At 36.4% G+C, this 15,971-nt stretch overlaps 1 protein-coding gene across 3 annotated transcripts in view; it reads right to left on the bottom strand.

Annotated features, from left to right (window-relative positions):
- Positions 1 to 15,971, bottom strand: part of LOC131699625 (teneurin-2) — an 842,004-nt gene that overhangs the window by 319,077 nt on the left and 506,956 nt on the right. For all 3 annotated transcript variants that reach the window (XM_058996766.1, XM_058996767.1, XM_058996765.1), the window contains one exon: positions 7,232 to 7,516. In XM_058996766.1, coding sequence (XP_058852749.1) covers positions 7,232 to 7,457 — 226 coding nt within the window. In that variant the 5' untranslated portion in view covers positions 7,458 to 7,516. The remainder of the gene's footprint in view (positions 1 to 7,231; positions 7,517 to 15,971) is intronic.

Here is a 15,971-nt window from a genome sequence, read left to right on the forward strand (position 1 = left end):
ACAGTATATGGCAATGGTATGTGATGCAAACCTAAATTAAATGTACAGTAATCTAATTTGCTTTGCAATCCAGGACCTAGAGTCTATCCTAGATACCTGCTTTACCAAGGAGGCACTACAGTCCACAATTTAGGATTGCTTATTTTTAAATAATATATTTGAACATGTTCTCAGGTCATACTGTCAGATGTTGTAAGGACAATACTGTGGTTTAAATTATGGCATCAAATCCCTCCCTAAATATCAGTTGGTCCTTGATTGTTTTCTTTATCTTTACAGCAATAAATTTAGGACTGGTTAAAGTGTACAAGGTTATTTATACTGTACGTGTACACAGTTCTTTCCAGCCAAAGTTATAGCAATTTTGTGACATGTGTTTTCAATGTATCTTTAAAGTGTAAAATTGTAATTAACTTTTGCTCCTGTAAATTGATATTCAAAACCAGCTGGTAATCAGAGTGAAAAAAAAAATAAATAAATAAAAAAAAATGCAAATTGCGCTTAAACTGTTTTAAAAACCACAGATCTCATTGGCACAGTTACATAATACTGTGTTAATCTACATTTTTGCCATAAGTTATACCTGTTTTTTTTCTGAATTAGGAAGTAGCTAATTGAGAAAGTAAGGATAAGAGCCTTCAGAGACTCTTAACTAATTCTCGTATTGATTGCCCTTCTGATCTGAAAGGAAGCAGTCATTTCTAAGCAGCTGCTTAATGCATATAATGCATTTAATCTTGACTTCATTTATTTTTAATACCCACTAGCATGCTTTGTTCTTGCTTTGAAGATGCTTCTTCAGTGAAGATTCACAATGATACACGAACGGAGCATGAAATAAACAAGGATGTGTGACTAGGGCAGCTAATTCAAGAGACTGTATTCAGAAAAGAAAAACTAAAATAAGGAAGCTTAATGTTCTTTCTCGCTATGAAAATACAAGACAAATGTAATCCAAGAATGTACTACTGGATTTAAAATCACACTTTAATTCCTGCTTAAGAAGTTTCAGAACAAGATAATTGGCAGAGCCCTTGAAGATGAAGGTATTATATTTTCAATCTTTGTTTCGTTTTAAATAAGCAGTAATTTTTCTCACAAGCATTTCAGTGAAATTCACTCCCCCAGAAGGTAAATGAAATTCGACCCGGAAGGTAAACGATGTGGAGGGGCGGTTCCAACAATTGATGGTATATAAGGGGATGTAGCGAGGTGACCTGTTCCTTTGTTCTGGTTAATGCTGAACCGGAAGGAGAACCTGTATTGTTATCGTGAGTGTTTTGTTTGTTTTGTCGTGTCTAAAAATACTTGTTGTTATTGGACGGCTAACACGATCCGGAGCTGTCGCTACAGGCCAGCACGAAACCCGAACAACACTGCACTTGAGTCCTGATTAATTGTATTTGTACCACGAGCACTACAGCACTCACTATGGACTTGTGATCGTGTTTGTGTTTATTGTGGGTGATTAAATAATCGGGACTATTATTTCAGGCCTGAACCCGTGGATTAAACAGAGCAATACACCATGCTGTGTACTGCCTGTTATCATTTATTATTTACTGTTGTCATGAGACTGTGGATTACACATAAATAAACCATCATTTCACCAGTACTGTGTTGTTTGTCCTTGTCTTAGACCGTTTCATCACAACTGAATAAGTGCTTCATAGAGATATGTAAAAATGAGTGTGATATAAGGAAGCAGAGAAAGACAGACAGACAGGGTGCCTCTATGCACCTGCAGATTATGATACTCTTATTAACTTTCCTAAAGAATGTCCTCATCACAATGAGCTTATTGTAAAAGCAGTTTTAAAAAATGTAAGTGTGGCAGACAGACATAATCCCACAGCACGATACACTCAATATCTTCATCTACATAATATATGCAAAGCTCTAAACTGTGACATACACATGGACATTCTTATGACTGCCCGTCTCCACATATCACTTGCCAGGGATCACTTTCCAGGGATATACATCCGCAGCGAGGGGCAGTAAGAATGTGGACTAAAAAGCTTTGAGAATCTCTTAAAGTATTTATTTTAAAATAGTAAAAACAAAATACAATAAAACTGTATTTTAATTAGCTTAAAAGTGGCCGATGTAAATATTAACATTTACATAGTTCCCTTGGGTTTAGCTTCCAACTCCCTTAACATCATTAAATATATACGTGAAGGGTCCATGATGAAGCAGATTTGTGAGTCTCATGGGGGTCAGTATTATTTGCCACTTAAATCAGGAAGAGAGACCCCAGTGTGTGAAAATCTTGGAACAAAACTAAGACATGAACTCAGACAGAGAATAAAGGCCATTTCTGCTCTCAATAACTTACTGTTGCAGTAACTCCCAGCCCTTCCTCACCAAAACCATTTACAAACAAATTCAGTTCAAAATGAACCTTCACTGTAACCAGAACCAAACTACTTTTTGAATCCGGGATTTAATGTCGCATCTGCAAATGTAATCGTGTTTTTTTTTTTTTTTTCATCTAGAAGTAAATGGCCAGATCTAAGTATGCATTGAAAGATGGGCACATTGTTTGCCGCTGAGCTTTATACATGTTCATTATATATGGATATCCTTTCTGTCAACAAGCCGGTGGATATTATAAACTAACCCAGCAGGAGGTAGACTTCTCAGCAGCTGGACTTATTATAAGTGATACTGGTGTATTTGTTTCTACATTTCTTAATTAACTTTGCTGAATACAAGCTACAACTACAGACATTTCTAATGCATTGATTGCATCACTTTGTGACACTGTTTTGTGATCGGTTGACAGAATGACTACACTGCAACTTTAATCCATAGTGTCATATTTATCATCAACTTGGTCAATTAAACAACTAATTAAGCAATGCACTTAAATCGCAGGGGGGTGTATAGTTGGTGCATCCATCAGCTATTTAATCCCCCCACCTCCCCTAAAGACTACTCTTTGCAAAATAAACCAATAAGACAACTGCAGTACTGCAGTGATTAATAAAAGGGAATGGTGAGGACTCCGAATTTAGATTACAATCTGGAAACAGATGGTGCCAGATTATGACTTAGTTTCAGCTGTATCCCGTCTCTACACACAAGCATTTTTTGTACAATACGTTTACCCCTTGGGATTTTGGACCACCTGCTTGGTTATGATGCCTTTGAGAAATTATTTGAAGAGTAGTGCGATGTTCAAAATCAATTCACAAAATTGGTGATCCAACATTGCCAAAAAGTCGACGTCCCCCACGGAGATTAGAGGAAAGGTCAGAACCCCATTCATTTTTAACGTTTCTTTCTGCAATTATATTTAGAGGTAATCGATAGCTGCCTCACATGTGTAAGAAACAGATTTTCATCTGAGGGGTTTCAGCAAGTAAAAAAAACTGGAAAATATTGTGATTGCCACTGTTAATTCTATACAGTGGAACAAAACACTTTCCAACACAATTGCTAGAGATGATGTTGATTCAGACCGATTGGCTTTGCATTTAAAGATGATGGGTGACATTTGCATCAATCGGAAAATCACTGTTAAGTCAATGGATGACATAAGAAACCTGATCACAGAGCCCAATCTCCAAGGAGTTTTGTGTGAGACTGTAAACTTGCTCAAGTCTTTCTATACGTTGCCCATGACAACATGCAGAGCAGAACGATCTTTCAGTGGCTTGCGACGCCTCAAGATCTATTTAAGATCTACAATGTCTCAGTAGCACCTAAATCACCTTGCTCTGCTACACACACATGCAGTCAGAATGGATGAACTTGATGTAAAGAGACTCGTTAACGAATTAATCTCCGCCAGTCAAAAGAGAAAGCTAACCTCTTTTAAGGTAAGTAATATTTTATTTGTTTCATAGTTTAACATGAAAAAACAAATAACAAATAATATACAAAGTGTTTTTGGTCCTATTTGAAGTTATGTATAAATTAACATGATAACACACATAAGATTAATTCTTATATGGGAGTGTAATTTAAAGGGATTTCGAGTAAACACTGCCCTGTTTTGTGAGGATTTCTTAAAGCTGAAGATGGCGGTATAATCGAGTATTCGGTGGAATGGATGGCCTAATTTTAAAGACCACCCTAAACCATTTCAAGAGATCCACATGGTTGCATCCTATCACAAGTAGACACGCGGTCGATAACAAATATTTTTATATTTTACTGGGTTTTAATGTTTCTTTTTCATAAACGTTATTTATTGTATTTTATAATTGTTAGTTTGTATCTTACATGCATTTCACTCAAGAGCAAAGAGTGACATTTATTTGTATTTATAGTGACATTTTATTCTTTTAATGACATTTTATTATCCTGTCTGTGTAAGTCGCTTTGGATTAAAGTGTCTGCTAAAATAATAAATAATAATTTATGTTTAAGTCACTTACTGTAAGGAATGCTGTGGATTATAACTGTTTTGAAGTTTAAGATATATTTTGATAGATATAGATGGGCTTCAGTGAGTTACAGGAAAATTATTTAATCTAGGATTTCTGTGATGTCGTACATTACGAGACCGAAGGTCCAGTAATTTAGAAACTGTCACAGAAACCCGAGATGGAATTGTTTTCCTGTAACTCATTGAAGAGGCCCATCTATTATTTTTTATAATACATGGATACCCTTGTGATGCTAATACTAAAGAAGACGAGGTTCAGCAGTACAGTTGTTTTTTTTTCAAATGTAGTGTTTCAGTGCTGTACAGACGTTCTATGTCGTTATCCGTTTCACCAGTTTCTCTGAGATACGAATGTACCAGCTTTACATTTTTTTAAATTTTTTTTTTAATGTATTCTCATTTTGTTGATGATTAATGAACATTTCTGTACTGTGGGTGTTGTCGAGTGATTGAAAACGACACATTTTGCGTTTGAATTGAAAGTGATGGTCTCGAGGAGTCGAATGGGTCATAGTTCATATTAGCATACTTAGCTTGATACATGGGCTTGTAGCGATCCTGCATTTCTGAAAGTGTACTCTGTCGAAACTGGCGGGTTTCATTTGTTGAAGTGAAAGGCGTGTTTAGCACGCAGGTGGTGCTTCAGATTAGATGTACCTTACGATTGTGAAAGTTTTAAATTTGAAATTACATTTTTTTTTTTTTTTAAATAAACTTCCCATTCACAACAGGTTCTTCACTTTCAATACTTTGCTCCATAATGCAGTTATATGAATTTCTATGCAAACAGTGACTGCACTCATTGTGTTGCATGCGCTCGAGTATATTACAATGGTGACTCAGGGAATGAGTTACGGTGTGCTAAGAGGATCAAGACAGAGAAGTGTGATTAACATTTGTTAAAAATAAAAATCTACAAAGAAATTAATGCATTAAATCACAGAAGTTAACTGTGATTAATTACATACATACATACACACACACACACACACACACACACACAAAACAGATCCTTACCTATCTGATGGGCTCCATAACAAACAATCTAGTAATAAACACACAATTTAAATGCAGGCTTTTAATTGTTTAAAATTGATTTATTTATTCCAGGATTAATTAAATCATAAATCACACATTTTATAAGATGTGTTTATTATATATAGGTGTGATGACACTTATATAACACAATACAGTACGTTATTAACATACAACTCCTATGCCAAGGATATTAAAAATACACTAGAGATCCCATGTCATGGAATAATAGGTTACCATGGACAACATCTCTTGAATATGATAATGAATGCTCTTGCATTGTTCCATCAGAACTGAAGAAGCTGTGCTGACGTCTGCATCAGATATTACATCATTTAATGAGCAGACCTCACGATATAGCAACATTACATACATGTGTATTGGTATGTTGCCACCAAGCATATATCCCCATTGTGAGCGATATACATCTACCAAAATGCCACATTAAATTAACTAACAACAAACCAAACGTAACTAATTCATGTGACTAACTGGTTGATCAGAGAGCTGGTTTGAATGCAAAGGAACACACAGGTATTGTGTCTCAGTGTAGGGGTCTGGTTAACACTTCAGTGCATGCCCACAGCAATCTCATCCTACTCACTGTAAATTATTTAATTAGCGGTGGATGCAAAGAACAAATGCAGCTTTATGACTCAATTTATTTTCTTGTTCTGTGGCACTACTCAATCTCAGTGGAACTGGAGAATACTATTAATATCGTTATAGACTCTTCTTTTGTGATTATCAAAAAACTCTTGTTTTAGAAAAAACTGTGAAACTAATAATGCATGACAAGTGTACTCTCACTGCTATTCACGTCCATTCAGATTCTATGATGTTATTCATCTTATTATAAGATGTATGCAACTGCTTGGTTTGAGGCAGCACTCCTATTGTCTAGTGACATTATATGCAGAAGGGGTAGATTCATCTCTGGGGACACTGGCTGCCACCTCATCACACAAAAACTTAACAATTCACTCTGCACTAAAATTATATGAACTATTACAAATAAATGTAATTTAAAATGATGCTTCCACTATACCTCTGCTGGTGTCCTATGTATTTGTAACTTTTGGCGTTGCAGAACATCGTTTTCTGGTTTTCCGAAAGGTTTACAAATAAAATAATATTGAAATCACCATACAACTGAATCAGGCCGAATTAAACACAGTGGCACTGGATAAACTGACACAGGACAGGAGTGTTTGTCATCTGAAAGGATGTGTTGTGTGACTGCAAGTATATATACTCGCATACTGTATTAAAATAATACATTTTTTGTATTCAGCAAAATGGGACTCCATTCAAAATGATCAATCCCTTATTGTTTTAGTATAACAACCTACCAACTATTTAATGCTCCATGGATGATGCGCAAGAAAGACTGACAGATGAATGGTAAAATGTATTTTCTCTGTAGCAGTTTCTCCCCCACAGCAACAGCAACTATAATGTCATTATTTTTCAAAGAAAAACTTTCTCAATGCATTGAGGCATAGTCACACATTGAGAAAAATGAAACAAAGCATTAAAATTATATTTTTTAATAATAATAATATATTTTAAAACTGCTTAAGAGCTTTAACACATCTCCAGGGGGTACGATTATCTCGTGTTCTTAATGCTTGGTAAAAAAAAAAGGTCCTATTAACAGCACAGTGGCTGCTTTTTTTTCTTATTTTTTTAATCTTTGACAAATCTAACCTAGAACTAAAACACCAGGCTTAAATAAAGAACATAAATAAAAAGGTTCTGCAGTAATGAGTGTATTCTAGTGTTTCGACTGACCTTGCCTGGAGAACTCGTCTGACTCCCGATGCACCAGGTCAGCAACGCGGCTCCCGTAGTGCAGTCTGGAGTCGTGGTCGTACGCCTTGAGTGTCTCGCTGGAGCTGTAGGATTTCTGCGTAGGCACTCGGCAGTCCTCGCTGTCCAGGGAAGAGCTGGTGTAGTGGAATTCCTTTCCACACCGGCCTCGAGTCAGGGAGCGGTGCCTTCGATCCTTCATATCCATCGCTTCTTCCAGTTGGGATCTACAATAAACCCTCGGATATGTTTGGGAGATATGTCAACCTATAGGACAACAGAATCAGAAGGAAGAAATCTTGAATGTAGTTTCCAAGGGAGACGAGTTGAACTCATATTGTTTTGGGGAAACTTTGTATGCCAAAATATTCACATCGCCCTTGTTGGATATGCATGTATTATTATTATAGATTATAATAAAATTGTCTCAGCCAATCAGATTCAGAGTGGAGCACTTTAAATGGAGACACACATCTAGGCTAAAATCATCCACAGTAATGACCCCTTTGCATTTAATGAACATATGGCTAGTCATTTCTAATGAGATACTTTTGAGACACTTTATTTAAAGAATGTTTTCAAAAGACATTATTAAACAGTTTGTTGTAACTCAAAAATAAACAGACAAGAATTCTACAAAACTGTGTTTTTGTGAACCCTAGCACTCTACCACATTCTAGAGATGGAAGTCATGGTAGCCTTGTTTCATTATACTAACACATCTCAGTGGACTTAACTGCATTAATGTTTGAAATTAAGAAGTAAGGTCTATTATCTACTTGTAATGATCCTATTATAAAAAAAAAAAAAAAAACTTAGTAAGGTTTTGGTAGTTTCAAATGTGTCATAACTTCAAAAATCCAAAATCCCCAGATACCAACATATTTTGCTTGATGCTTGTAGATCTCATTAACATCTATCTAAACATATCTTTGGGCGATTTTCTGGAGTCCCCCGAAGCAAGTTATTATGAACTTAACTTGGTACAAATAGCAAAAATTAATTTAATGACCAGTGGTGGGACTTGAAACCAAACGTTTTTCATAGAATTTGGAAGACTTACAGCAATACTTACATGTTAGGACACACATCCCCTACAGGGTAAAGGGTTAGGCTGAAGTTCGAATAAAATTCGGCAGTTACCCCTCGTCTGGCAATTTGCCAGAAGTGAGTAGGGTGCTCCTAGTATTTTTTTTCTGAAAAGCCCTATTCAATACGAGTAGAACAAGGTGCTACACATGATGGTAGAATCTAAATTGAACAGAGGGTGATTTTTCTGGTCCCTTTCTCAATTTAGGTTGACCTTTGCAAGGTTACAGGTCGAAGGGGAAAATAAAAAAAATAATATAATGGCTATTTCTGAACTCAGTGTGTCTGAACACCGGCAGATGAATTTTTCTAGGAAAATCTGAGACGGACGGGCAACGGCACTGGCTGAGTTGGCAGGAATGACCCAAAGCTATAAGAAAGTAAGTGAATTAGACACACGTTTTGGTTAATACCTTCATCAGTGAGGCATTAGATAAACTAGTTATTTTACCTCTGAATTTTTGATTTACTGTTTGAAACTAGCAGTGGAACAGTTTAATGCAAACTACCTGAGTAATCCAGCCTCAGCCAATCACATACAGCACCTGTGCTGTGAAAATCTAGGTCATGGTATGGCGTTCTATGTTGAATGGCATCTTCTTACAACATTTCCCAAGCGAAGTTTAATGAAATTAGGATTCGAATGTCCTCATTAGTCCAAACTCCCATCAGTGACCATCACTTTGGCTGTTAAAGGGACACAGACTTGATGAATGGCCAATTTGTAACGCCAGCCCAGATTTTAAATGAACATCACCAATGAGACTGAGATGTATTATACTTCCATAAGAATGTGACCGTCATTTGGAAACACGTATTTAATCATAGGGAACTCACAGTTGAAAACACTGTTCTATTGCATGATTTATACAATTTGCACCCCTAGCTGCTATTTTGTGTTGAAAGTGGAGACTTTTTAAGGCACAGTGTCAACATACAGAGGTCAGTCAATCACGCATGACTAGCTGCAATTATAACAACTGTGTTAAATGAAGAAATTAAATTTAGAAAAAAAAATGTGGCTTGTTGGCTGGACTAACAAATGTTATTTTAGGTAAAGAAGTCCAAGACTAGAGCTAACCGGGGTCTGTTAAACCAGGCATTAGTATATATATATATCTCAGTATATAGGTAGTCTGACATGTTGTAAGCCATCAGTTTGACGCTCACATTACAGCACGTCTGGATGATGCGAACAGAAAAAAACATTGAAATATCTGTACTTAAAGTGCACCATGCTCTGTATATCCCTGCATCATCTAATTGGCCATAGTTTCTATTGCTTATCAATTTAATTGCATTTAAGTAAAGTGGTTTCACATCCCACTGCTCTGTTCAAAGATAGACAAGAGAGAGGGTACTAATACAATTCATTACAGCAACACAGACCCCTGCAGCTGTGTAACCATGCTTTAAAAATCCACACACTAGGCAATTAGCATTAGTTTGCAAACAGGCACACACCCACATACACACAAACAAAAGTGATAGAAAATGACATGTGGGGGTAATCTATTATTTTTGTCATTATCACCCAGTAAATATTTCCTTCAGCTGTCAAAGAAGATAATTGCACAAAGGGAAACATGTAGCAGCAAAGGAGAGGTGCCATCTCCCAGTGCACCACAACTGGGCGCTACGGCAGCCACACTCAGACACTTTTCTTTCCAAGGTGAAGTGCTGTGTTACAATGGGAAGGAGAGGCGAAATAAGCCCTTATGTTCTGACACCTTTTTCAACACTACTCTAATTTTATTCTCTCTTGTTTACCCTATTTACAGATTTTCTCAGGACCATATACTGTACTTCACTCATTAATTAAACCAGCTCTCTAAACAAGTATACATAGACAGCATTTACATGCACAAGTCATGACAGTTTTCCTCACAACGTGTTTGCCGTACTTTTCAGGAAGTGCACTGCAGTTCTGATTTAGGAAAAGAAATCGGCCGTACCAATGCAGATTACTCAATTCATAGTCATCTAGGGGAGGGGATATTTAAATGTCCGTGTCTGCTTACTAAGTAGGAAAAGAATGACTGAATATCGTGAGGAGAGCTTCATGCGCTGCCATGAAGATAAAAACATTTAACAAGAGAAATTAATTCACGTTTTGTCGTGCATATTCTGAATTACGCTGCGCATTAGCTACTTGTTTGTCTGGTTACCTTTCCAACACGCACACACACTCACATACACATGCATACACTCACGTACACATGCACACATACAATTATATAAAATCTAATTTCTACTAAGTACAAGTTTCACTAACATTTTATATTTGTGCGTGTGTTTGTGCAACATCTAAAAGTTAAATTTCATTAATACTAGAACCACCTTTTCCAATACACGTTTTTATTTTGAATATAACCTACAATATTCTATTATATATATATATATATATATATATATATATATATATATATATATACATACATACATACATACATACAGAAGTCTGTTATTTTATTATAGTTTTTCATTTTTTGAAGTAGTGCTTTATATGTGGTAAGTTAGAAAACTTTTATGTTTAATCGTTCATTTGAATATAGCGTTTCGGCTGTGCAGATGTTTGACACGGTGTGCTTGAATAAAAATGTTAAGTTGTATCTGATAGTTTGTCTTTCATTTTAATATTGATGTTGTTTAAAATGTACCGTGATAATGACTGCCGTCGGTGGTTGTAGGTATGAGTATAACCGCAGTGTTTCTAGTGTTAAAGTAGTCCATAAATGTACATTGTGTGTGTGTGTGTGTGTGTGTGTGTGTTTTGTACAGCCTTTCTGCTGTAGATTACGTGAGATTAAGTCAGAAGAACTGGATCTTGACTGCTGAAATCTCATGAGCCACAAGCACGATTCCTGCTCCGGTTTACATGGGTATTTTTATCTTGAGAAAGCGATTGACCCTGCCCTTAAAGTTGCGCTGCCAAAAGGACATCCTTTTGCTGTTTCACAATGTATTTGCGTGACAATGTCACACAGTTATGACTGTAGAGTCGATTTTCACGTGCATGTAAACCCAGCCACAGTTTTGCCAGCCTCTGTAGGATACTGTAGGTGGTTGCCAACTTACACCACAGAAAAGAAAGAAACACTGTACCTCAAAGTTTTACCATCAAAAAAGCCTGAGAAGATTGTGAATCTGTCCTACTCAGGGCTCCAGACAGTAAAAATGGTTGTTTCTGAATGTGTGATACTGGTTGTGTATACTATGACTTGTCACAATTTGATGTACTGTATAGTTTTGAAGATGCATGAAGACGTACGACAGCCATACCTGTATAGATGTGAAATAAACCCACAGTATGCCGACAGTGACCGTTCTGAAGTGACTGGTTGAATCTGATAGCGTGAAAAAGGTATCTTTTCCAATTGGTTTATTTACTGTTCGTAAGGATTCTCATTGTGAATCCGGGGCGGGGGGCGGGGGGGGGGGGGGGGGGGATGGTGCGACAGACCGCATAATGCCATCACGGCATAGTTCACACAACAAATAGCATCTTCCAATGAGATGCACACTACAGGTACAATGCGGATTAAAACATCCATGTATTTATGAGCCATTACCTATTCATAAACATACATTAGTGCAGACCTTTATTTGCTCAGTTATTCATCAAACACGTCTGTATAACATATTCACATTATGCATAGAACTAACATTTATATATAACTAAAATATGTGTGTACTCAAAGAATTATTGCACACTGGTCCTAATATAGGTATTGTTGGGCATACAGTTAATGTGCTGAAATGGAATATATTTCTGACATTCATACCAGTTGTTTTTTTAGGGTTTTTTTTAAGCCTCAGGCTATGAACTATAATAAACAATCTACACACCACCTACAATACAGACACCCTGTTTAAATTAGGTACAACTAAGTAACACACATTGCAATTATCAAAAGTGGCTACAGAAAGTTAAAATAATGTTTTACAAACATGGCACAATATTTTTAATTGACCACACATTTTATTAGGGTTTGTGTGTTATAGGCAATTTGTTATGAAGAGCGAATGGGTGCACTTTAAGGAGTGTGTGCTGCTACTGGCAGCGCACAGATTGGTATTCATACTATTTCTGTATCTGATAACGAGAGCCTAATGCATGCCTTTGTTTAATCTAGAATTGATTATTGTTAATGTACTTTTTTCTGGTGTCCCAAAACGTGTGGTATCCCGCTTGCAGCTTGTTCAGAATACCGCACTAGAATTCTGACTAAAACCAGGAAAAGTGAACATATTACCCCTGTTTTTAGGCCTTTTTACACTGGCTCCCTGTGCAGTATAGAATTCATTTTAAGATTTTGTTGTTAACTTACAAGGCCCTGAATGGATTAGCACCTAGTTATTTGCAGGAGTTACTGACCCTGTATCTTCTAAACCACACTCTGAGATCACAGGATGCAGGGCTGCTGGTTATTCCTAGGGTCAACAATAGCAACACAGGAGGTAGGGCTTTTTCTTGTAGAGCTCTTAAATTATGGAATGCTCTGCCTTTGTTTGTCAGGGAAGCTGGGACCGTTACAGTTTTCAAGTCAAGACTAAAAACACACTTTTATAAAATGGCTTTCTTATCTTAGTGGGTTTTAATGTAACTTTAAATTTGCAGGTTTTGTAATGTGTATACTGTTATTTAAATCTGTTATTTAAATGGTCTGATTGTGGCAGTTTTATGTGTGACATGCTATACAAAATGTATTGTGGTTTGTTGTTTTTTCTGCTACTTTTGTATAAAAAGCGCTATATAAATACAATAAATAAATAAATACAACAAATAAATAAAATATGCATGCATGTGGTACTCTCAGTTTATTATGTACTGTATATTAAAGGAATTATCACTGGATACATTATGTGTATGTGTGTCAAATGCAGAAGTGCGTTATTTGAAAAACTAGGTCATCAAGAACATGGTGTTTTTATATGAATTTGTACATAAACATGAGCTCTACACATTATATTTTCCTTCATCCGAGATTTCATTTACAGATGCAAAGCTTGCACATGTTATACTCCTATATAGGTGTCATAACTATAGATAGCATTGAACACCCCAGCAACAAACTTGTTACACAAATACCCAGTGTTTATCATCTCCTCGTAAACTGTCGCTGTACCTGTAAAACAACCAGGACTTTAACACAGGGTAATTACCAGTTTTATTCTACACCAACGCTGATCACTGCAAGCAACAGCCCATGAAGCAATATGCGAAGATGGAACTACGCCACACAATCCAGGTATCATTGCCTGACACAATGATTACAATCTTAATAGTATCAACTTACCGGACACAATTTAAATTAAATAAAACAAACAAAGATCTGAAGTGACCTAATGTCATTTTATAGCTCTAGGCATAATTCCAAGTGCCGCTGGTGAAGAGCTTGCGTATGTATCTCTAAACTGCAGTATCCCAACTCGAAGGGCATAATTACAAACTGCAGCACGATAAATGAGGTTGCATGAAGCCATTTGCAGCTTTAAATGTTTACAGGAAACAAAGAAATCATTAAGTTATAATTTGCAATCTAAGCAACATCACCTAACCTCCTAATTAGGATGAAAAGCCATGCCAGTTTCAGTGTGCTGAAGTCAAAATGAGTCAATATTTTTTTTTAATAAGGATTAATTAAAAAGTCTACAAGGTCATATTGAAGGCTGCTGTGCCATGTCCATTGATTAACAGTTGGTATTACATCTCATAAAGGGCTCATTATGCAAAGCATCAATCTAAAAGTCCCCTGTTCATGTTATTGAAGTGTTTATAAAAAAAGCTAATAAATGATTAAGTTGAAATGAAATAATCTTTGCGAATAATGCCCTGTGCATGATACCAAATTGAAACCTTGAGTTCAGGTTTATGGCTGACATTCAGGTGTGCAATTCAATTGTTCTAGGGACAGAATTTTCAGGTTGCACAAATTGGATGTTAAACAAAATTTTCTAGTACCAACAATGTCATCATCCCATCTATATCTATATATCACTCATGCATTACTAGATCAAAACCAGCGTGAGACATATTTCAGTAAACATCCTCAGTCTGTGGTATAAACACAAAACTAGAGCTACAGTAGATCACCATGACATACATCCACCACCTGTCCATCTCCAAAGTTTCCTCTCAACCGGATAAGTGGTTCTGTAGACAAATGTAATAGGTTTGTTCATTAATTATTAGCCTTTTCTATAATCAGGAGAAGTAATATAGAGCAAGCTAACACTGTGCAGGTTTACTTTAGAGCACACTGATGGAACATACCAGCAATACAAGTGAAAGTAGCAAAAACAGATATAGGGATGATGCATCTACTAACTACATCAACGTCGCCAGGGATATGTATCCCCAGGGTGGAATAATAAGTCCATTACACAAACAAGGATCAACAAGACACCTGGGATGTCATAAAGAGATACTTAATAGTCCAAGAACTTCAGTTTACTGTAGAACACAGAACTTTTCCCAGTATGGGTGAATAAACATGCTTCTACAATACAGACAGGTCTATAAACTGTGTTTCTGTATCCTTAGAAACAATTACAGTCCCATATCCCAGATATGAAGCTTCTGAAACAAATCCATGTGTTCAGGTGCAGTTTCAAATTAGTTAAGAATATGGCAGAAAGTTTCCACCACACACAAAACACCACTATCAAACATCAATAATCTAACCGACTACTGGAATATTAAACGCGACTGACTGCAAACTGGATAGCAAATCCGTTTCTGGAGTTAGGAGAGCTGAAAACTACAATCAATAGTCCCTTGGCTGCTGCAGAAACAGGCCATTTCTCCTAGCTATTTAATTTAGTATTAGCACACAAAGAAAAGTTAGTCCCCTTGGGCAACAGCAATGAAACAGTGTGTGCAATGGACAGGCTAGTGGCATTAGATCGATAAAGCAGCCAAGCTGAGTCTTATGAAGCAGGTACCTAACGGGATACAGGGTGACACTTGCTGCTGCGGAATGCAGCGCTGCATTTTTGCAACACTGTAATGTGTTTGCTGCATTAACTAGTATCCTTTTATGATTAGGTGGTATAATATAGCTAGCTAGAATGTCTGTTTTGTTTGTTTGTTTGTTTTTAAAACACATTGAGATTAAAATCTCTTTTACAAGTGCGACCTAGCCAAGAAAGACAGCAGCAACACAAGACAACATGGTACAAAAACACAGATACAAAACTAAAATACTGAAGACACAAACAAATCATAATAATACAGTCAGCAATCAGTGAAACAGTCAACAATCAAATAGTAACACACAGTAACAAGTCGACTCAACTACTTAAAACATGCACAACTCTCAAGTAGATAATCGTGCAGCTTACTCTTAAATTGTACTAACGTTATTCAGGGCTGCAACTTAAGTTTAGATTGTAAATCATGCCAAGACCAAGGAGCAAAATAGGCAAATGATCTTTTAGCAGCCTCTGTACGCACTTTAGGAACCGTAAAAATTAAAAATGTATTCAATCTATTACTGTAGTTTACAAAAAGTGACTATAAAGTATTCATTTATATATGGAGGTAATTTACAAAGAATAGCCTTATATAACAGAATATACTAGTGCTTCAACCCTCACAAAGCCAAGGAGGTCCAGCCAACCAAACTGT

The sequence above is a fragment of the Acipenser ruthenus genome, chromosome 23 (assembly GCF_902713425.1).
Source record: "Acipenser ruthenus chromosome 23, fAciRut3.2 maternal haplotype, whole genome shotgun sequence".
NCBI lineage: Eukaryota > Metazoa > Chordata > Actinopteri > Acipenseriformes > Acipenseridae > Acipenser > Acipenser ruthenus.